The sequence below is a fragment of the Trachinotus anak genome, unplaced genomic scaffold (assembly GCF_046630095.1).
Source record: "Trachinotus anak isolate AG129_WGS33_773 ecotype Australia unplaced genomic scaffold, CSIRO_AGI_Tana_v1 ptg000001l, whole genome shotgun sequence".
Taxonomy (NCBI): Eukaryota; Metazoa; Chordata; class Actinopteri; order Carangiformes; family Carangidae; genus Trachinotus; species Trachinotus anak.
In genome coordinates, this window is record NW_027273852.1 from 9651948 (window position 1) to 9675890 (window position 23943).

The window sequence follows — 23943 nt, forward strand, 5'->3', positions numbered from 1 at the left end:
CTCAATGAAGACTATGCAACCAGCCCTATATTACAAGGCATGCTGGGAAATACGTAAAATGGTGCATTCAAGTGCTCCTCGTAAGCTCCCTTTTCAGAATAAAATGAACATGTGTAAACATGGTTAATTCCCTGATTTAAATGTTAAATCAAGGGAAATGAAAACATACGATAACAACACTTTTATTATGAACCCTATCATAATTGCAGGCAGAAGTGCAATTCCCTCACATTTGTCCTATCCTAAAACCTTGCACACCAAACCCACAACTTCAACATATCTTAACCAGGGCTGTGACTAAGGATAAGTTCTAAGAATTACTGATTAATGCGCTGATTATTTTCTTCTGGCATGATGTGCCATATCAGTACTAGTTTTGTCAGAATTTCAGTCTAAAACCCAAACACATACTACCGGTTACAATCATGTAAGACAAAGAAAGGCATCAAAAGCACAAATTTGAGAGGCTAGAACCAGCAAATGTTTGGCATTTAAATGGTACAAAAGTTGGGAATAATTTTCTATCAACCTATCATTTGAGCTCTAATCTGAATCAGTGCCTAAAAGCCTTTTAACATACCCCAAATGAACCGTCTGTTAGACTTCCAAACGTGGCAAAAGAGAAAAAAAATAACTATTTGCTAGGCATTTACCACTTTGTGGGTCATTCATGTGGACTGAGTGTGATATTTCCGACGGGCTTTGAACGCAGCGCACTTTCTCTGCGCTGACCTCTGACAGCCGCTCATGGATCCGCTCCTTCCTTTCACAAACACGGAAGCAGCATGGCGTCCAACGGCAGCGGCGGCAGCTCCGACAGGCAGCGGGTTGCACAGCAAAGACTGAAGATAATTGCCGGGCATTTACAGAGACCGGTGGACGGTGACTCGGCCATCCTAGCCGCGGAGTGCAAAGCCCAGGGGAGCAAGCCAGATGCCTCCAGTGAGGAGAAGACGGTGCCGAGGAGGAGGTACAAGGGTGTGATGGAGCGGTGGACAAGAGTCCATCCTCTGTGGCTTTAGCTTGTTATTAAGTGAAACACCAGTGGACTACCCACTAAACAAGAATAGCCGGGTGGCATTTAATGACAGACTGGCTTCCCTCCCTCCTGTAAACATAGATAACATAGGGAGACATGCTTGAAGCAGTGTTTAGTTAGCCTGTTAGCTAACATTACAGAGCAGCCATTCATTCGCTACGGAGTGGGTGCGGCTAGGCTTACACAAAGTTTAATGTTGGTGTGGTCGACTTTCTCAATCTTAGTCAGCTGTAGCTTTCTCCGTGGCTTGTAACATATTATTATTACTTGTCATGTGGTATTTTCTCAGTGTCGGTGAGGATATAAAAGCTGAACACCAGTGTCATCGTTACGGCTAATCTACTCATAATGCTTAAGTTAGCAAAGTTGAATCGAATAGCTTGTTACTGTAGCCGTTACTGTGACCGTTACCGCTACTTTCGGTCGTCACGGTAACGGTGGACTGTTACATGCAGCCGTTATGTACAGTTTATCATCAGCTTTGTCGCTCGGTATCTGTACATGAGCTATGTGGTTTCCTCCAACTGGTACACGTACTCCTTACTGCATTACACAAAGGTTAGTACCGGGTGACGCCTCCTTAGAAGTTTTTTTTTTGAGTTTTCCTAACTGGATTTCGAGATATGGTACACATAAAAAAAAACAAACAAATGTAAATATGTAATTGTAACGACAGTCGGAGGAGACAGTGAAACTTGTGTCCTCTGCTGATCTGATTGGCCAGGACAAGTGGTGGTCTGACTTTCAACCTATTGGCAGCTCAGTTCGTTTTAAGGAAACCACACTGTGCTGACATCTAGTGTCAGTCTGACACAATAACTGTAGCTGGAAGGAAATTAGCTCTTGAGTTTTGGAATTTGGCCTTGTGAAATTTATCATGTCCTGTTCTGGTCTTTATATCACAGTGATGATATGGTAAAATATTATGTCTTGAGGCCTTGACTGTTATTTCAGGTGTCATGCAGCAACTTCATGAGTCATTTTGTGTTAACAGTGGAAGTTTGATAGTTGAGGAGAAGGACAACAGAATTGCAAATAGTTAAACGGTCGGTGAATTTCAGGAACACACAAGGTGTTAGACAGATGCCTTTTGAACACAATCGCATACCATGATGTAATAATAAAATAACAGTTTGTTTGGAGAATTCATAAGAGACTTCCTCACTTTAGCCTTTGCACATTTTTTCTGACATTCTGGTTGCCACCTTTCTTGTATGATTAGTTAGGTGGGTTTGGGCAAAAATCCTGATTTGCTGGTTCAGTGGGGCCTGAGCTCCAGTTTAAGCAATGTTTTACTTCAAACTAAACCTTAGCCACTGCAGCAACCACTGAATCTTTGACAAAATGATATCCACCTTTGTTTTCATTTGGTAGATATAAACTTACCAGTTTATGAGTTGAATCTTGCTAAAACTTGCTATAGTTCTACAATAAATCCTTAGGTCATTTTGGAGGCGGTGTTGAGTGTAGTTGTACATACGTACATTTAATTAAAGACGTGTGCAACTCCATCATAGTCAGACTGATTGACATTATCAACTACTTTTATTTTCTCTCTGTATCAACATCAATTTGAGCATTACGATACACTAAACCTGCTGGTTATACAGTTTTTTGATGTTGATAGAAGAGGGAATTTTAGTTGAGCATTAAAAGCCTCTACAGTATTCACACATTGATTTTTACTTTCTTTTTTATTATTGTAAAGTTTCTGTCGGAGTCATGTCAAAGCAGTTTTATTCATTTAGCTCAAAATTACTAGTCACAAAAATTTCCTCAAAGGTTTTCACTATCTGTACAGCATACGACACCCTCTGTCCTTGGACCTTCAAATGTGATCAAGAAACAACTCCCACAAAAAAACAAATTCGTCAGGTGCCACGGTTGTGCCTTTAAACATAACCTCTCTAATGTTCTGTTGGTAGCAGTTGTCTGTACTCACTGACTTGCCCCCTTTTATAGATTGATATTTAGTCAGTATGTTCTGCACCTGACAGCATTTCATTGGCAGGAGGATTCATTAAAGTATGACACAATGTGTCACTCTCATTTCTGTTCTCACTCTTAATTTATAGGAAGATCCATTTTGGCCAGTATTAATCTTAATTATGGCCTTTACTCCACTGTGTTAGAATCCCATCCCAAGTGGCTCAAGAGTTATGGTTGGTCTGTGAGTGGTGGTGGAGCTGCCTTCCTGCAGCGAGCCCTATCACAGCACACAAACTGAACAGTGTTACAACAAAGACAATAGAGCGTCATCTCTGGTTGTGCAGCTGGTGATTATAGTGGAATATCCTTCAACAGGGATAGCATAGTAGCATTTGTTTGAGAAATTCCACATCCTCTTTGTATAGTAAGCTCAGCCATATTGGGGGGAAACGTCCTTATTAGCTACTGGCTACATTCCAACGTGGTTGTTGCTTTCCCTGCAAAGAACTGGTGCTTGTGTGCTATTTAAGTGGATGGCTCTCCTAAATGATTAGCTGAAGCTTATTAGACCAGCACACACATTGGGACGTAATCATAAAAACTTAGCGGTATTCAAAGTAGCCCTAGATAAGTATATCTGTCAGTTGTGTTAAATGTGAAAGATTTTCATGTGCTGAATGGGAAACAGCACAGGGAGATTATGTAGCTTCCTCCGGTGACTGATATGCTGTTTGAATGTGTCGCCTCTTGTTATCCATTACCATGTCAACCAGCTGTTTTCCTGTGAGCCTGTCAGCAGAGCGTTGTGTAGTGGTGGGCACTAAGGGAATATTGTAGGTGTGCCTGTCGGCAGCCTCCCATACTGTAAATTTGCCAACTGATAGCCAGCCCCAGCTTTTATGAAACAAAAAGTTGTGAATGACTGAATAAAATGAGGAAAATTTGACATTTTCTCTCATGAAAATGCTGTATGTCTGGGTGTTTTAAATATCAACAGGAAGTATCAGATTATCAGGAAGGATTTTTATTTTTTAAATTGCTTATGCAAAGCCCATGACAGCCCAGAGGGACTGTGGCGCAAATTTAGAATTTGCCAGGCCACCTCCCCAAAGAATCGCCTTCACATGTGTTTTTGTAACTACCTCTGATCATATTTCATGCCATGTCTTAACTTTAGTATAAGACATATAAGTTGTTATCTCAACCTGTGCCAATATTTATCTTTCCACAGGCAGGAGATTATGAAATGGAATGGTTGGGGATACAGTGATTCAAGATTCCTCTTCAATAAGAAAGGTCAAGCAGAATTTACTGGCAAAAGGTACAGTATAATGTCACACCACCGCTCTTGGGTGTACATTTCATCCATAACTGTTTATGATTTTGAGAAATCAATCAGTGCACCGCATTTGATTTTGTTTTAGTACAGCCATGGTGTTAAGCTTCAGCATTTATACTCATACTGTGTGACTTGAGGCTGGAGTTACGCCTTGAACATTTTCACAGCTCGTGCTTTGAACCCAGCCTTTGAAATCGGTCGCTGTCTCCTTCCTACGCTCACAGCAATGTGGTGCTACTGCCACCTAGTGGTTGGCATTTGAACTGTTCATTGTCATCTGAGAAGGTCACTGGTTTGGATTTTCGGCTTTCCCAAACTCTGTTGCTCATTAACAAAAACCTCTCTCCAGTCTGTTCAAAAATGGAACGCATTATGTTTGTAATTACTGATGTGTCTCTGGGGAGTTGTGGGTAAACACAGTTATTCACTGACAGTGTGAGAAGAAAGATTAAGTTTGAATGTCTGAGGGTATGCAGAAACAAAACCTCACAAAGTCACTGAATATTACAAAGAATAGCTGTTCCTGCAACGTTATCCCTGTCTCTGATGACAAGAGCAGAAATAGAGATGGGTCTTGTAATTGAAATCATGACATATGACTTTGGTAGGGACAGCCTTTCCTGTCAAATTCTAAACACAGAGGCCTGGCACAGGGTGCATGAGGATATATTTTGAGTAATGAGTGGAGCTGAACAGGATATTGCACAGCAAATGGTTTCCTCCTGTTGCAGCAGTTGCCACAAACTGCTCCGCTCCCTCTCGACTGAAAAGCTACCTAGGTGGCGTACAGTAACGGAGGCCGGGGCGCAGCTGAATCAACGTCAAAGACGGTGCTCTACTCCTCTGCGCTTACTGTCACAGAGGCTTTTTCATTATGGAGTGTGTTTCATGGGCTCATGGACAAAGGCACATCACAGTCCCCTGATTGGCTGGCCCAGGCTGTGCCAGCAGCTCAATTATGCAAGGGATGGCGAGGGCATTCAAATGGACAGCACTGTCACTACTGCTCTGCTTGCCTAATAAGCTCATTGGACTCAAACCTCACACTCTATTCTTATTAGACACAGGCTTGGTTTTCCAAGTAAATAAGACCAGACAAGCAATAAAATTTCAGTTTAGGATTTTGACTTTTGCCGCTGGAAATCACTAATACATGAGGTTTAGTTGATTTTTTAAAATTATTTTTTTCTCAAATATTTCATCCACACTATCTGTCTTACTTTACACATTGCAGGTATAGACTAAGTGGTATGATCATCCCTGGTCTGAAAGACTGGATGGAAGGCACATTTGGAGCCAGTCTGCAGCATAAAACTTCAGCAACAGTGAGTACACTTCATGTGTCCTCAGGAAATGGTGAAGGAGAGCACTCAGTCGTGGTACAAAATCTCAATGGCGTGTTTTGTTTCAGCCCATTCTGAATAGCAGTGCTGTACAGCCTCCCACTCTTAACGAGGCCTTCGTTGAGGACCTGAAATCCACAGGTATTCCCTTCTCTCATGATGCAGAGGACCGGGTGTTTCGTGCCCACGGTAAGGCGTGCCCAAAAAGAAGTTCCTCACATTGTAACCTCTTATTATTTCTGCATTTACTTGTGATGATCATATTAAAATTTCCATGGACCTATGTTGTCTCATTCCTGTATTTTCTTTTAGGCCATTGCTTACACGAGATCTTTGCCCTGCGAGAAGGGAAAGTTGGTCGTGTTCCAGATATGGTGGTATGGCCAAGTGAGTTCAGAAGCTGTGTCATTTTTTTTATTTTTTATTTTTTTTTATTGGTCTGTTTTTCCTCTCTCGCCTAGCATCACTGATCCCCCTTCAGGCTTAGGTGATTTAAAGGGTTAATCTCTGCAGAGGCAGGGATATTAATATGTATGAGTGGAGGCTTAATAAGAAGCGTCAGGGGGAGGACGGTTGACACCCAATACTCCACAGTCTGGCCCTGCACAGTACACCCATGAATTATGATTCTGAGATTGGTTTTCTGTTGTTATGGCTGGCACTATTTTATCATGCAAATGAGTGTTGACTGATGGTTGAAACTTGATTAGCAGCCTCCCAAATGGGCAGCAAATCACCGCGCAACTGTAGGCATCATTTCATCCACACTGGCACCAAATTTAAATTTTTTTCTGACCTCGCAAATACGCTGTCATTTACCATGTGTCTAATAGATGTTTTGACCTGTAATTTGCATTCCTCACTAGTCCCTCCAAGTCGAGCTGTATATTTTAAGTGGAGGCTTAGTTTGTTGAACTGTAATCCGCAAGCCAAAGCTGTGTGTTTAATTGGATGGCAAAATGTACTCGCACACAAGGCATTTCTCACTGCCTCTAAAAGCACTCGAGGCCAGTCAAGCACATCCATGTAGGTGGGTATTGCTACTCTTCCCACTCGCTCACCACTCCAGTGTGAATGGATGTGGGCTCTGTGATTGGCTAAACCGCGTTTGTATTGATCCAGCACATCCCACCCCAGAGAGCGGAGCTTCATGCAGTCTGACTCCGCCTGAGGAAAGCCCCAAGCAAATCACAACCATCAGGCAAATCAAAATGCACCCTGCCTCTCTGCTAGTCCCCCTGCTCTAATGGCTCAGGCCATATAAAGTTATTTATTGTCTTCTGTATACATGTAGTGTTTTGTGCCATTCTATATTTCCTTTGCAATGTGTCTACTCTTGTTATTATGAGAGCACTTAATTTATGAATGCAATATAGGCCAATGAATAGAAACATTTCCTTTATGATGGCCTCTAATTTTTAAAATGACATTCTGTGTCGTTGCAGACTGCCACAATGACGTAGTGAAAATTGTGGAGCTCGCATCCAAACATAACATTTGTTTGATACCATATGGAGGTGAGTCATAACATTAAAGCTTCTAAACGGCATAATAACCTGTCATTTACTGTATATACAGGGCACTAGATGTGTATTTAAATGTGACGTACTTTAATACAATATTTATTCCCACCCCATGCTGGTGAAGTTCTCTTTTTTTTGTTAATGAAGCCATATAATCTTTGCATGAACCTGGTAAATAAAGGCAAAAATAATCTTATGTGGTATTGCAGGAGTTTGTGGACTAGTTTGTAAGAATGATATAATCAATAAAAATCAGCCTCCTATCATTTTAGAAAAATAAAGTTGTGTCCTTAGGTTTCATAACATTTCAGTTTGTATGCAGTAGGTTGAGGTTTGGTACCAAGCCCTAGATTCCTAAATATATTTATATCTGCAACCAGAGATTATACTGGTGCAGGACATAGGAGGTAGCTGTGCGTGTGCCTATATATAGAGTAGGTGTGTTAGTGTTAAAAACTTGAAACCAGGAAACTGTCCAGTATATTCACAAGGCCCCTTTGAAGGCTTCTCCACAGTAACTCCTCTTGATGCTGTTGTTTTCCCTTTCTCAGGAGGGACTAGTGTCTCTAGCGCTCTCGAGTGCCCCCCGGAGGAAACTCGCTCCATTGTCTCTCTGGATACCTCACAGATGGTATGTAAACACCTGTGTCTCTTCATGTCACAAGAGTTGATCTGCACTGATGGCAACAAAATCAAATTCAGTCTGTCAAGTATAGTTTAATAAATACTCCCACTGTGAAACTTAAAATGTTAAATTACTATGTCAAATACTGTTGTACTGGCTTACATTAATGGCTCCCATGGATGTAAATGGAGAGTGACAAAATATGAAATTATATGTCGTCAATATAATGTAATTTAAGATAACACTATGACAAGCTGCAGCCTCAAAATGTGGCATACTGTAGCACAACATTCACCATGCCTTGACACCATCTTAAAAAACAAAACTCTTCAAGGGAAGTAAAACTAGGGAAAGTTCTCAGATAAAAGTAAGTTTTAAGAAGGGACTTAAAGGAGATCAGCCTGCCAACCTGATTTCCTCAGGCAGATCGTTCTAGAGCCTTGGGGCCCTGACTGCAAATGCTCTGTCCCCTTTTACTTAGATTACCTTGGATTAAATAGTTTTTCAAAGCTGGTGAATGCAGGGCTTCTGTATTAACTTGCATTACACTGTTTTGTTTATCTTGTCATTGAGGTTGGAATAACCATCTGAAGAGAGACTCATTCTGTTTCACTATTCTTGTTCAGAAACACCCAGCCATAAAGTGGGGAGGATATTTTTTCATAACTGAAAATAACCTGTGATTTAAACATTTTAATTGTTTCTGAATATCCTTCTGTTTATGAGTTTATGAGTATATATATTTTTGCATTATTAATTTTAAAACCAAAAAAGGTCTTGAGTGCAGTTGGGACACAGTTATGATTCTTTGACATCAGCCATTAATCTTAAAGGAATATCACTGCCCTCATCATGAACATGATAATATTTCATTGGTTATAATATAAAATGGTGAATATTGTCATGAGTACAGTACAGCCCTTTGATCCCAGCACACATAGAGGTGATATATAAGCTGTCTGGATGCTGCTAGCCTACTAGTCATTGAGTTTGGTGCCACAGACACCAGTGACCAGTGTTCTGTGTCAGGGGTCAGAGGTGAGGTGGCTCCAATGGAAGCACATGAAAGGAGCAGTATGGTAGGAACATAAAGTTTATTACCTCTGGAGAATAATTGATGGCAGGTGTGAAATGACCTCCTGCAGGTAGGGGTAGGCCAAGTGCCCAGCGGCCCAAATAAGAAGCTAAATAAGAATTTAACCTTGAGGAAGCTGACTCTTTTCTCTGTCCCTTAGCCCCTCTGCACACATTTACCCACAGACACGACCGTCAGACTTTAAGCACATACTAGTGCAAAACTCTGAGTATTGTAAGAAAACTGCCAAGGGACTGTCTCCATGGACTGTGCACGAAGGCAGTGTTTATGTCTGAGATATTTTAAGTCAACATAACAGATGTAGGCAGGTTTAGCGTTCAGATGAAAGAGATGGTGATATGCATTTTTAACATTTTCATAACTATCCTTTAACCTGCGTTAAATGAATGACGTGGTTTTCATTTAGACAAAGGAAACAAACAGCATGAAACAGTATTTTTTATATTGTATGGCAGAAAACATTTATACATAATGTTTATGACCTATTATGTTGTTGGTTTTTTTTTTTAAACTGCAGAACCGCATTCTGTGGATTGACGAGAAAAATTTAACTGCCCATGTGGAAGCTGGCATCGTTGGTCAGGATCTGGAGAGACTGGTAAGTACCGCTCATCCATATTCATATTAATTACTGAAAGAGCTTGCGTTACTGTAAAAATGTGGCAACAGTCAAGCTGGGTGACCATTCACATGCAGGTTGTCCACGCTCAGTCACCTTGGTACTTTCTGCTCAGAGGATCGAACAGGGTTTAGGAAGGCGTTTGAGACAGGAGCAGAGTGCTGAAGGGGAGAGATTAGAGAGTGAGGCGGTGGTCATGAACAGATGGCACCATCAAGCTAATTCAGAAAAATGGAGAAGGAGCAGGCGTTTGATGTAGAGGAATGCGTGAGCTGCATCTAAAGCAGACTCCACCTCTGCATTTGGACTGGGAGATTTCAATGTAGCAGATGGGTCTGCATTATAAACTGCCTTCCAGGGGAGCGCTGTGATAAAACAAGGCCTGATTTTTAGCCCCACATTGTGCTTCTGGTGGGGGATGTTGATGTTCTTTAAGGTCCTTATTATTATTATTATTATTATTACTATTAAATGTTCTGCTGCAAATGCAATCTTTTAGGGGTTGGACTGCCTTGAGGAGAATGTGTGGGTTCCTGATGATCTTGGAGGAATGGTGCATCAGATGAGGGCTACGGGGTCATTAAAACAATCTTTTTTTGTGTGCCATTACAAAACAATCCCAAAACTGTGCTGACACATTGTTACGGCCACATGGCAAGAAACTAAGATGTCACAGAGTGGTTGTGGCTGTGGAAGCTGAATGCTCAGCAATCTCGTATCATGCCTGTATAACACATAGATTTACATAGACATTCAAAGGTGAAGATTCTGTAACTGTCATTTGAATAAAAATAGGTTTAAACATGTCGCCTGAAAGTGTGCAGCCATCATTTCTCACATGACATCAGTGCTTCAGTCAAGCAGTGGAATTCGACACTGCCCAAATAATGCACTGATCTCCCGTCTTAGTCTTTTCATGCTCTTTCCACTTGGTTTATTTTAGGCCGTTGTAAAAATCTATGATGCCATAAACCCTGGGTTTTAGCATTGCAGCATAATGAGAGCAGTGAAATTCAGGGGCAGAGCTGCAATTATTTTTTTCCCTTTGCTTGCTCATTCTTTTTGGATGTTATTAAAACATTCTTGTGGGTTTACAACGTCAATGTTTTCCAAACACTTTTGGCTCAGTTTTAATTGCAACAACAAATGTATGCTTTTTTTTCCCCCCTTTATTCACAGCTTAATGAGAGTGGCTACTGTACAGGGCACGAGCCTGACTCCATGGAGTTCAGCTCCTTGGGGGGCTGGGTAGCAACCAGAGCATCAGGCATGAAGAAGAACATCTACGGCAACATCGAGGACCTGGTAAGCTACTCACTCTCACCTTTATCTTCCTGCTCGTGTTTGTTTCAAACACAGGATGACAGTCAGAACATAGTGGTTACTGAGCAGTCATTAGAAAGGAAATTATTAGCAAGAGTTGGACTTCACACTTAACTCTGAAAGGTATTGGTCAAAGTACCAGTTCTGAAACATGTTGTACATATGGCAATATCCACATTATGTTTTTTGTCAACATTTGTAGAGCGGTGAAAGAAAAGGAAACCACTGTTTGCATATTGTTGTTAAAAAGTGTTTGTTGTGTTGCTCTTTTCTGACTACAGGTCGTCCACATAAAGATGGTGACCCCTCGAGGTGTCATCGAAAAGAGTTGTCAGGGCCCACGCATGTCCACGGGGCCGGACATTCACCACTTCATCATGGGCTCAGAAGGTTTGCTACCTTTCTCATGCAATTTGAGTACACCACGGCATGTGGGCACATAGGCACGTGTGTGAGATTGTGTGTTAACACGGGTTTGTAAGTCTGTAAAATCTTTGTGATAAAACAGTAACATCAGGACGGTTCTCATGCTTTGGGGTTCTTACACATTAACCAGCTTTGGTGAAGAAGTCATCTGGAGGGGTGTTAGTTAGGAACCAGCAAGTGTCCTCCCCACCCCATCTGCGGTGCCCTGTCCTTGTGAATGCCCACAGAGAATACTGCCATATGCCAGGTTCCCCCTACATAATGAGGAGGTTCAGAGACTCTTGGCATCGTTATGTTAAACAGCTGTGGATACAAACTTTATATTTGCCCTACAAAGCTCAGCAACCTGCTCCCTGACTGGGCTGGGATCATGGAAGAAGTCTCCATTTGTGCTCTTTAGAAATGATTTCCATACCAAGAGAACACCAGTATAAGATCACGATCAAATTTTGTTATTTATTGCTAAATTACCAGGATTACATTTGCAGAAATGCCAGATTTTAAAAAGTTGCATCATGACTGTTCTGGTTATACAGTATTCACCATCTCTGTGATACTTAACCTAGACCTGCGTAAACAGGGACTCAGGCCTCCTGCTTTGGCCGACACTTGTCATGTTGGCAATATTTTATATGAAGTCAGCCAGATTTATTTTTACTCTGCATGACTCAGTCAGCACACAGTTAATGATCTTATGAATTCTTTATGCCTGGATAATCTTGAATATAACCATAAATTGTAAACACATGCAAGTTCATGGGGTTACATAGAGTTCACGTAGTTTCCCCTTAACCTTACTTCTCTAGAAGGAAAATTTGTAGGGCAGTGACGGCAGTGAACTGTACGTCAGGGTTTTTGTCAACACCCCCCCCCCCGATGTTAAAATTATGGCCCCCTGGAGTTTCCCAATCTGATTTGTAGGGACAAAAAATCAAAGGGAACTTTCTCACGAACATTTACATGTGTAAAAGCATGTAAAATAATTCAACATTATGACAGTTTCAAAGCATGTCAAGATTTCAAGAGAGGAGATGTATATGTGTATATTTATAAGAGGTCGGAAAACTTCATGTAGTCGGTGAGGAAGAGTGTTGAAAAATCAAACCATTTGGCGCTCAGCTGTAAAAGCCACATCAAACAAGTTTGCTGTTTCCAAAATAGCCGCAGTATTTTTTAAAAACTTTATCCTTAAAACACATCTTGTCATTAAAGTAAAAACCAAAGACTTGCCTCCTTGTCAATAAAATGTTTTTTTTTTAAGTTCAATCTTTGTAAAACAGAAATTTTATAGCTTGTAACATGCCTCCAAAAACTTGGCTTTGAGAGGGAACAGAATAGGCGAAGTCAACATAAATTGGGGTCCAAAAGTCTAAGACCACTTTCCCAGGGAAATCTTTTACTATTAATTCCTCGTATTGCATCATACAAGGGTTTGTAGAGCCATCTGTGAGTTTGCTGCTGGGGATTGGTGCACAAGTAGAGATGGGACGGGCCCACACGTCCCTGGGAGTGCATGTTCTTCTGGGAGGCCTAACACTGGAGCTGAGAGGTCACACCACCATTCGGTTTCATTAAAATTATCTATCTCCTCACCCCAGAAATCCCATCCTGCAGTCTCACAGTAGGCCACCACAACAACAACAAAGCACCACTCTAAAACCCTCGGCTATGCTCTGCATGCTAAGTGGAACGCATCCATTTTATTAGAAATTACTGTGAAACCTCCACTTTCTCATTCACTGCACAACCGGGTCTCTATCTCGCTGACCTTGAAATAGCCTGAATGCAAAGTATTTTCTTTGCCCCTGCTACATCCAGTGTAAAGGATGATTGGAATAATCAATGATAATTCCTTTGTCCCTTAAACTCCTCTCGACTGTGGAGGTTGTAATGTCGCTATGTGAAGCCAACCAGTGCTGAACTAATGGACAGAGTCGGTTCTTTGATTCTAAGTTGGCGGCTTCACAGAGGTCATTGTTGTCCCCAAAGCTTTTTTGGTCACAAATGTTTGATATTAAAAGCAGAGAGACTTATGATAGCGTATAGTTCTATACTAATCCTGTGTGATGAGGTTGGTTTAATAGCTTCAGTCATGGTAAAAATGGCTTAAGCTGCAATCCAGCATTTCTTTGCATTGCATACACCCCCAGGAGAGTGTTATTCTGACCTTGCTGTTCTTATCACCTCCCTTTATTCCTCATTTTCTCACCCTCCTTTACACCCACCACAAGCTCCTCCCTAGCTCTCTCTCTCTCTCTCTCTCTCTCTCTCTCTCTCTGCTGCTTCTGACTCCTCCTCCCTCGTTCCCTCAGTGACTCCTCCCGCCTACTATCAGGAGGGAGGAGTCTTTCTTGGCTGAAGCCTAATGGAGTCACATGTTTTCCATTGGACCACTAGGGAGCAGCGTGTGGCATGTAGTGTCACATTAGAGGGCTCATTAACAGCCATAACAGGCTGAGGAAGCTTCCTAATGGACCAGCTATGTTCAGGGGAGATGCATCTCTAAAATGGACATTGTCTGTAGTGATATAAAGCATTCAGGCTGATGGAGAAAAGCTTTGGTTTACACTGATGAAATTCACAAACATGAAATTAGAGCTGTTACTAACTTGACTGATCATTGAGCCAATTATATGTCCTAAATGCCCATTATGAGTTGCATTATTCAATTAACAGTCCAAGCCTCAAATATACTTAATTTATTATGATACAAAGCAGGAAAAAACAGCAAATCCTCACATTTAAGAAGCTGAGACCAGCAGAGGCATTTTGTTCAATAAATTATTTGAACAATTGAAGACAAAAGTCAAAATTGTTGAACATTGCTTTTCTGGCAGTCGACATATTGTAGCACTACATGAGATGACTGTAATGCAGTATTAAGACATCATACAGTTTGCAAATGTGCAGTTTAGAAAATGAGAACATTGTGAAAATTAATTGTTCCAGTAACTCGAAAACTGGGTTCACAAAAATAATTAACTAGCTGGCAAATTAGTTACTGTGGGATCCAAAAGTCTGAGACCATTTAAGTGGTCTCAGACTTTTCATATACACTGTTCCTCATGCTAAGAAGAATCAAAGTTTCACCAGGGAGAGAAAAACATTCAGCAAGGTCCCCGTAGGAAGTGCAACACAGCAATCAATCTACTAGAGAATAGAAAGGAGGGTGAAATACATACTCACCGTTAGTCCAACAGTAAATTAGCAGTAATAGTTTGTGTTATTTTAGAATGTATTAGCAACACATAGCCTCAGACAGCTTATATGATGAATAATTAAATGCAGAAAAAAATGACATCTGAAAATTCAAGCAACAGGAAAACTGTTAGAATAAATGGAGTACCCATACTCCACTTTCGTGTGAGTATTTATGTGGTCTCAAACAAAACAGTAGATGTAATGTCAGTTAAACTGCTACTGAAATGTGACATTAGCACCAGAAATTTCAACTGACACAAACTGCTGGTGGCAGAATATTGTATTTTTAGATGAGATATGCTTAAACGTACCGTTTCTTTATAATGTTCTGTTTGCTATATATTCTATTCTTTATGATGTTCTATTGTTCTTCATTGTTGTTGATGATAATGATTCACACAATGTTTTCCCAGACATTTGTCATTTTTAATGGAAGCAGTTGTTAAAGTTGGGTTAGATGTTATGACACATTGTCTCTACTTTGTGTTATCTCATTAGGATGAAAGTCTGACTAGGATTCCTGCTGCTGATATTTGTTGTGGCAGAAACTGGGGTATAGTTTTGTTTTTTACCATGCACTCTCTGTGTGTGTGTCAGACATTCTCTAAATGAAAAACCACATAAAGCCAAAGCCAGCATCTTGTCCATGTTGCTCTCAGGTCCTCTTTTGCAAAGATAGATCCTGTAATGTTCATACACTCCTTGAAGTGAAGAGAGGGTAATCTTGTTTATGCTAATGTTTATGAACTTTCTAGTATCATCCTTTAAAGTGAGGTCTACATAGTGTTACAGCATATGGAGCTTTTTTGGTTTATGATAAATAATATTCATGTTTCAGACTTAAGGGATAGCAAACAGCACTCCCGAGCCACAGTTTACTGTCAACTTGGATACTATGAGAACAGCTTTTGTTCAAGTATTAATCCCAGACACATTTGCTGTGGGAGGGAGAGTAGACACTCAGGTTTTCAGACATGCAATGCGACTCCCTCAGCGGCAGCAGCTTACGACTGACAGTTTGCAGGGTCATAAGGTCAGCCAGAGGTTTCCTTGTACCTGTATATGTGGTTCTGCTGTTGGCCTCACTGCCTTTGATAGAGGCCTGCTTTATTTCCTTGTGCTCTTAAGCTGATAAATCTTAGTTGTCCCCCAGTGTGAGGTAGCAAACCAGATCTACTGGGTGAAATGTGATACAAAGGTCACCCCAAAAACCCTTGGGACATGTACCAGAACCCTGTAAAACAGTCTTAAGTTCCGCTCTAAGAGGGGGTTAGGTCATATAAATTGTGGGAATTGATTTACTACTTTTTGTGCTACTCAAAATCTCTCACTATGATTTTCCACAGGAACCCTGGGTGTGGTTACTGAGGTAACGATGAAGATCCGTCCCATGCCAGAGTATCAGAAATATGGCTCTGTTGTTTTCCCTAATTTTGAGCAGGGAGTTGCTTGCCTTCGAGAGGTTGCCAGACAGGTAAGGTGTTAATCTAGCCTTTAAAATGTTGTGCTTTGTCACTGCTTTCTCTCCCTGTCTTAACACAAGACTAGCCCAAACTTAAGTAAGCTCTGTCCAATCTTTACTTCATCTCTTCATCTAAAACTGACCTGCCAACAGAAATCAGAAAAAAATGTATGTATTTTTAAACCAACTTGCCCTCTCTGTTAAAACATAACTAGTCCACACTAAACTAACAAATGTCAACACTTTTTGCAGCCACTAAAAAAAAGACTGTAATCAGATCTCTGTGTTGAGACTGTTTACTGCCAAAACACTGCAGAACATCTTGTTTTTGTATTAACAGCATCCGAGAAGTGCAAAGGCATCTTCTAGTGCTTGTATCCAGAACACTGTTCCTGCACCACAGACTGATGATGCCGGAACAAAGCAAATCAAAACTTTACAGTGCCAATTGGAACTTTTTTATCAAAACTAAAGCCCCAACAGTTTCGCTGAATTTTGACACCGATAAATATTGGTTAAATTTGGTCTGAAAGCTTTACTTTCATTAGACATAATTCTGCCATTTTACAGAAACTGTGATTCAAATAAACCAATATAGACCAACTTTTTTTTTTCCTCAGAGGTGTGCTCCAGCGTCTATACGGCTCATGGATAATGAACAGTTTAAATTTGGTAAGTTTTGCTACATCCTTCACATTATAGCCCAGCCTCAGCATATCACTGCTAGTTAAATTTTTACTTGACCTGGTTTTCATTTTCAGGAAGTGTTCTTCCCTTTTAGGCCCCAACGTAACCTTTGGCTTTGATCACAACTCTGTATGACATGTGGCACATGGCAACCAGCAGCATAATAGTAATCATATTTATTTAGAGTTGAATTTTGTTTCTCACACTGCATATTTTTTTCAATATTTGGGTTCGTGTTTCATTGATACACTGTATACGCCTGAGAGAAGAATAATCAATGGCGTTGGTATGGAATGCAATGATTTTACCTTCTGCAACACTGAATTGTTAACTTGATTATTATTTCTGCAGCAGAATAGCTGCACAGATACACACACAGATAAAGAACTGAAACAAGATTTTAAAAAATGACCCTGGCCAAAATGAAGTAGTTGTTACATTGAGGTTTTATGATGTTGTTTCTTAAGGTCTAGTGGAATACATCTGCTGTTGCCAGAGATCTCTGTAAAGTTCCCCAGTCTCCAGGGATCTCATTATCTCCACTATACTTCCGCTTTTCACAGAGTAGGCACTTCTTAGCATTAAGCAGGGAAGATGAAGCGACCAGGTTTTTCACTAATAACTAAAACTCATGGCTCTGTGATACCTTCTTGGGCTTATTAGTGGCTTGTCCTCACTTTTAATCATGTTGGCTGTTGAGTAAGGAGAGTTGATGTATTCACAGGTCTTTTTCAGATTGGGACTACCAAGTACAATTTAGCACTGCCTGTCTTGATACACAAGATGAAAAATGAGAATGTTGTAGTAAGTAGCAGGGTGTGTTGATATGCACAAAAAACAACCAAACCACAGAGGGGAGAGTTAAAAGTGAAATTATGCACAGTGTAGGTGTAATTTTCTCTCTCTGGATGTTCAGTATTTAATTAACGAGTATGATAGCTGTGAGAGACCTAAAGACCCGCAATCAAATTTTGGAATGGAAACAATTAGGACACTAAGTGATGAAGAGACTTGAGCATGGAGGGAAATAAATGAACTGTTAAGTCTCGGCGACATCACCCGTGACTTCCCCGCTGTGATTGATAACCATCCCATTGGCCCCAGCCCCTCATTTTCGCTTGTCCACGGGCGCTTTTGTGCGTCCGATCAGGAATAAATCAAAAAGTGTGGGTGAGGAAGACGGATATCGCTGTGTCAACCCCACTTCCCTTCGGAAACCCTCTGATTTATAGTCGCTGTCGCTTGCAGCCACTGGCCAGTTGTAAAGTTATTCAAATGTTGCCATTTGTTTTTCCTCCTTTTGTTTGAAATCCCCAAATAAATCTGACTCGCTTGCCCTCTCAGAACACTGAAGCATGCGAGCAGAAGCGGGATATGACTAACGTGTGAAAAATATAATCAGTTTTTCAGGCTCACGTCTTTGTGAATAAATGGAGCTGACTTTTATCTGATATTTTCACAGGTCATGCCCTGAAGCCTCAAGTGTCTTCAATTTTCACATCCTTTTTGGACGGATTGAAGAAATTTTACATCACCAAGGTAAAAAAATAAAAAATATTAAAGGCAAACATCACTATGTGTTTTTCATAAAAAATGATTCCAACTCTTTAATCACTAGTTCAAAGGGTTCGACCCCAACCGCTTGTGTGTGGCCACCCTGCTGTTCGAGGGAAACCGTGAGAAGGTCCTGCAGCATGAGAAGCAAGTTTATGACATCGCTGCAAAATTTGGGTAAGTAGTTGTTTGGGTACACTATTTTTCCTCTTCACGAGGATCACTTTAAGATCCTGTCCATGTAAGAGAACAGAAATGACAAAGCACCATTTATTAGGGTTTTAAACATGATCGGGAGCTGCCTGAGGCGTTGACTGCACTTTATTTAACCAGCCATTATGCGGTAGCAGTGGAAAGGATGGAGAAGCACAGTTACACATTTCAGATTTGGTCTTCCACTCAGTAGTGTGTCTCAGTGTGGATTGATGGATCACCTGTGGATGTCCTCCTGTCAGGCCAGCTTTTATGTTAAAGTAGGTGTGGTGTGGGCGGTGATAGTGGGGCACAGCTCCCCTCAGGCAGCACAGGGCGAGAGGACACAGCCTGGAAGTGCTCCGCCATTGTGATTGATCATTAAATGGATCAATGAGGACTTTCGGTGGAAATCAGTTACCTGTCAGCCAGAGAGTGACACTCCCTTTCTGTTCTGAGCCTGTTTTAAACAGAAGCATCATAGAGGGTTTCATTCTAACATAAGTTTACCTTTGTGCTGTGTGTCAACTGGTTACAATGATCAACCATGATTTTTTTTATTGGGTATGGCTGTGAAGTTATAATTTCAAACATGTTGTTCTAGTGAAGAGTTCACTGTTTCAGAAATGTTTTGTGTCCTTAACAGATAGAAGTAATTTATATACAGCTTTCTAAGAAGAAAACTGACATGTGTGAATGTTTGTTATTCTTTATCTTCTAAATGCTCAGGTGTCCTTACTGTTGGTTTTATTTTCAAAAGCTGGGAAGTTTCCTGTGTTTCTTATAAATGATTAAAAAAAATAAAAATTGGTGCAAATCTAATTTTGATGTATCTAATCTAATTTTTTCTCTATTCCCTCTTTTCATATCTTATTACCAGAAGATTAATCTAAGAGATCTTTATTTGCTATAAACTATCTAGATAGCTACTTCTTAAAGCAGGAAACGCAGCAGCTCTTTGGTGCATGGTGCGTGACTAAATATCCAAATAAAAATTAGTTTAAACCAATCTGCTTCTTCAAAATAAAAGTAAAATTTGAGAACAGATTTTGCTGACAATATACCATGCATAAAAGTTTGCTTGCTTAAAAAGAAGTACTGATGCAAATGTGACCAGTTTATTCTTGATATGTTGTAACCATCATCTTGTTGAATGGAACCTAAACCAGTCAAACAGGGACATACCAGGGATCCTCAGTGCTCCTCACTGGGCGACATCACCCATTTCTTCCTTGGTAAAGCTTACTGATTATGTATCATTGTTGCTCTTACTCTTTGGCAAAGCGCCCAGATTTGCAGGTAGCTGGAGTAGTGTCCTGGTAGTCGCCAGCAATTAAATCATAAGAAACTTGTCAGTTACATGCAACACCCTCTCCTTTATTGCATTATTTCCAATAAATCATGATCACCCATCAGATCAAGTGCCAGTGATGGATTAGTGCGGTTCTGTAAGGAATATTTTCTTGTGGTGTTTGGAAACAGGAAGAAGGGTGAAAATCAATATAGTGATTTTCTAATGAGCTTGGCCTGATTAGTTTGGGTGGTAGATGAAAATCTGATTACCCGCTGCAGGTGATGGATGTGTGGCTGACCTGTGGCGATGCACAGAGCATAGCTTCATTGATCTGTGTGTTGTTCGATTGACAGGTTCCCAGGCAGCTGTTGTGAGGGGGAGCGGTCAAACCAACAAAGCTAGAAGAAAAGAGCTGTTAAATATTAACCCTGTTATCTGCTTCCAGGGGGCTGGCAGCTGGAGAGGACAATGGGCAAAGAGGCTACATGTTGACCTTCGTCATCGCTTACCTCCGGGTGGGTCACTCCTTTGGCTTTTTTCTTCCAGCCTGAGCTGACGGGCAGGTGGGGCGGGCAAGATGACGCAGTCTGACAGCAGATAGGATAGTGAGCAGCGCAGAAAGTCTGCAGAATGTGACCTCAGGAGGTCTTTGATTTGATCTGGTCACAGTTGTTGTCAGGGTGTCTGACACTGAGGTATCTATGTCAGGAGGACCGCACAGTGGCTGCAGTCAGAATGACAATGGAGAGTTGTCTTAGATCAATTCTGTCAGAGGCCTGTTGAAGTCTTAAGAAAAACTGAAATGGACACAAAGTGGCTTCTAGAAGTCACTTTCCAGAGCTTAACAGATACACAACCTTCAACCTTTTCTTACATCTACAACTGGCACCCTTTCTGCATAAATAATGGCTTGAAAAGATTAATTTGTCCTCTCTCACAAAATTTAAATTTAAGCCACACGCCTCACACTATATTATTAGCTATAAACTGCATTATAATGAAGAAGTTACCTGTTCTTCAAATGCGTCAACAAAACAAAAAAAGACAGAAAACCTTCAAACAAACCAAAAAACTAAGGAAACACAATTTTGTATCACTCATACAGTTCAAATCAGTAAGCCACAGCTCTAAAATAATGTTGGGGTTGGGCAAGATACCTGGTTACTAGCCAGCACATGTTTATTCTACAGTAACCAGGTTGCCACAGTGTAAGTAAACCTGACGTCCGTTTACCTGTATAACATGGTTTCTTATGTGCAGGGAAACATAACTGACTGACCTTTCACTTATCAGCCTTCTAACACTAATATTGTCTCCTGCACAGGACTTGGGGATGGACTACTATGTGATCGGAGAGTCCTTTGAAACCTCTGTGCCTTGGGACAGGTAAATACACTGATATGAGGGCTTTCCTCTGTTAAATTTAAATAGCTGTTAACATTTTTCTTTACTCACCTCCCACACATTCAGTCCTGAGAGAGTCCTCTGTCTTCCTCCTGCTCCTGTTTCCCCTCCTTTCTTTTATTTCTCTTTGCCTCTGTCTTTGACGTTCATCTTCATGCCTACCTTCTCCCCTCTATTACCCAGCTCTGCGTTGGCGGAAGCTTTGCCTCCTCAGCCTACAAACCCGCCGTTATTGATATACAGACACACATACACACACACACACATGCAGAGGAGCGATCCGTGTGTGTTTGGTGTGGGGAGATGTAATGTGAGAGGCAGATTCATCTCACATCCACATGTGGTGGATGTGTGGTGTGCATTTTCTACATATTTTCATCATGTTTTTTTATTTTTTACACATACACACACACACACACACAACAAACAGGAACACACTCAGCTCCTTGTCGTGTAACATGCCTGACGGGAGAGACCAAGAGATCAGGCACTGAGGCGAGCATATGTGCCTGGCTCATTACCCTTCCTCCTCCCCATCCTCCACACTCCACACACGGCTGCACATGCTTAGGGCTGGCAGCCATTTCCACACCACAATGGCCATCATGTTAGTCAGTCTCGGCTCCTCCTGTTTCCTGGCTTTGTGGTCTTTTTCTAAATGTTAATAATTTTGCACTAGTTTATCCCTACAGGTCACTATCATATTCAATATACAAATATCGCAGTTTGGGCGGCGTATTAAAACATTTCATGTACAAGTTGTGACATTAGTGACATAAGTCTCATTTTGTTTCTGTTCTGTCTGGTTCCGACTTTACTTTTTCAACCTGCCATTTACTTCATTTCCAGGGTGTTGGACATTTGCCGGAATGTAAAGGCGCGCATTGTTCGAGAGTGTAAAGAGAAAGGAGTGCAGTTTCCACCGTTATCCACATGCAGGTACTGTTTGAAAACAAGAGTTTTAACATAAATTGAGCCTGAAGGTTGTATTCACTAGATCTCACAATGGGTACTCGTGCAGATACAATGCCTAATTTTCCATCCCAACACCAAAAGAACTATTTTGTATCAACTGTCTTTGAATAATACAAACTAGGGCTTCGACATCCAATTATTTCCCTTATTAAGTGATCTGTCAATTATTTTTTCCAATTAATCACTTAATCATTCTGTGTCAGAAAATAGCTCACTGTGCCCAGATTGAGGTCTTTAGTTTGCTCATTTTGTTCGACCAGCAGTTCAGTGAATATTACAAAATTGAGAAAAGCTGCAAATTATCATATTTAAGAAGCAAACATGAGCAAAAATGTTTGGCCTATTTTTGAATAGTTTTTGACACAGTAAAAAGATGTATAAGGCTTTGGATCCACAGGAAATATTTATGGTCTTTGTATTTGTTAATAATAGGAAAAATGCAGAATATCATCAGACTTATCATTTAAATGTTGTCTAAACTTATGCAGCTGAGAAGAACTTGTCAAAATATGTGCTGCAAATCAGGATATGAATGATCTTATGAATGTGACCGTTCATTGCCAGCTTGATACTTAACAGCGTCGATACTTGATATAAAGGCACATTTTGTTTGATACCAAAAAAAGTATTGAGATTGCATACACAGCCCTGCCCCCGACCCCTAGTGAGTTAGCAAGAGCCACACAGACAGACAGACAGACGGACAATCTGACAGACGGCGAGCTGGTTGAGGACCGATTAGTCCTCAGCCTGATTATGCTACAGCCATTTATTTCCCGGCTGCAGTCTGTCACATGATTGATTTGTCCATTTAACCTCTAGAACAGTCAGTGTGCCAGGTGATGGGCCATGTCAAATGAACAAGGGCTCTGCACCCTGCTCCTCCACAGGGAACAAGGCCAAAAGAGGAGGCATTTTATTCTCAACAAAAAGATTATTACACATGTTCTTGAAGAGAAAACGCCTGATTTCAACCTGCATTTTATTCAGAAGCAGCAACATGAACAGTGTTTGTTTTTGTAAAACAACTAAACTGATCAATTTTCCGTTCCACATCAAAGTGACAGTCGAGTCACCCTCTTACCTGCAGTACAAATGTGGCTCAGATGATTCAGTAAAAGTGTTTGATGGCCATTTAATGTGTGATAATGTTATGTTATTAAAGGTGACAGTGCTTCCACACTGCCTCCCCTTTCTGGAAACAATGAATGGAATTGAGGTCAGGGGTTCAACTACGAAGGGGAAATATATTGCACTTATTGTATGAAAATGGAACCCTTTCACCAAACACTGCTCTTTGGATTCATGTAAATTAGATTTTCAGAGAACCATTAAGGAGTCTTTTCTTTGTTTAAATATGACTTATGGTTTTTTTTTTTTACAGGGTGACTCAGACGTACGACGCTGGTGCCTGTGTCTACTTTTACTTTGCCTTCAACTACAGGGGACTCAGTGATCCAGTGCACGTGTATGAACAAGTGGAGGTAAGTCCAGTTTCCAGCCTTATGCCATGCTCCTGTCTTTTCATTACATCTGATTTAATGATACGTTGACTCTCCAGCACCCCACAGAGTGAATGTCAGAATACAGTATTATTATAATATGACAAAAATGAGGTTTCATTTTTTGTTTCCCAGCATGCGGCTAGAGAAGAAATCCTTGCCAACGGAGGAAGCTTGTCACATCACCATGGAGGTACTAAAATCAAAAAACAAATACTATGTGCTGCTGAAAACAGGTGCACATTATTCACAAGCAGCAGTGTGAATTGGATGACAGTTTCATAAGACGAACATTTATATTTGCACCTTCTCCTAAATTGTTATTTATGAAAAGAGGTTGTTGTGAGTGGCAGCGGTGGCGTGGCTAGCTTTCCCAGTGTGCTCTTCCACGGTAGCGAGCAGGCAGCCAG

At 40.8% G+C, this 23943-nt stretch overlaps 1 protein-coding gene across 2 annotated transcripts in view; it reads left to right on the forward strand.

Annotated features, from left to right (window-relative positions):
- Positions 1-730: 730 nt before the first annotated feature.
- Positions 731-23943, forward strand: part of agps (alkylglycerone phosphate synthase) — a 28672-nt gene continuing 5459 nt past the window's right edge. Inside the window, exons 1-19 of one of the 2 annotated variants that reach the window (XM_071474904.1) lie at positions 731-970; positions 4200-4289; positions 5542-5632; positions 5719-5839; positions 5963-6037; positions 7096-7167; positions 7725-7804; positions 9412-9492; positions 10693-10818; positions 11118-11226; positions 15810-15937; positions 16546-16597; positions 18075-18151; positions 18231-18343; positions 20098-20167; positions 20977-21038; positions 21906-21995; positions 23416-23515; positions 23669-23726. In XM_071474904.1, coding sequence (XP_071331005.1) covers positions 786-970; positions 4200-4289; positions 5542-5632; positions 5719-5839; positions 5963-6037; positions 7096-7167; positions 7725-7804; positions 9412-9492; positions 10693-10818; positions 11118-11226; positions 15810-15937; positions 16546-16597; positions 18075-18151; positions 18231-18343; positions 20098-20167; positions 20977-21038; positions 21906-21995; positions 23416-23515; positions 23669-23726 — 1780 coding nt within the window. In that variant the 5' untranslated portion in view covers positions 731-785. Of the gene's footprint in view, positions 971-1448; positions 1598-4199; positions 4290-5541; positions 5633-5718; positions 5840-5962; positions 6038-7095; positions 7168-7724; positions 7805-9411; positions 9493-10692; positions 10819-11117; positions 11227-15809; positions 15938-16545; positions 16598-18074; positions 18152-18230; positions 18344-20097; positions 20168-20976; positions 21039-21905; positions 21996-23415; positions 23516-23668; positions 23727-23943 lie in introns of those variants that run through there. The other variant, XM_071474905.1, reaches the window with a different exon arrangement.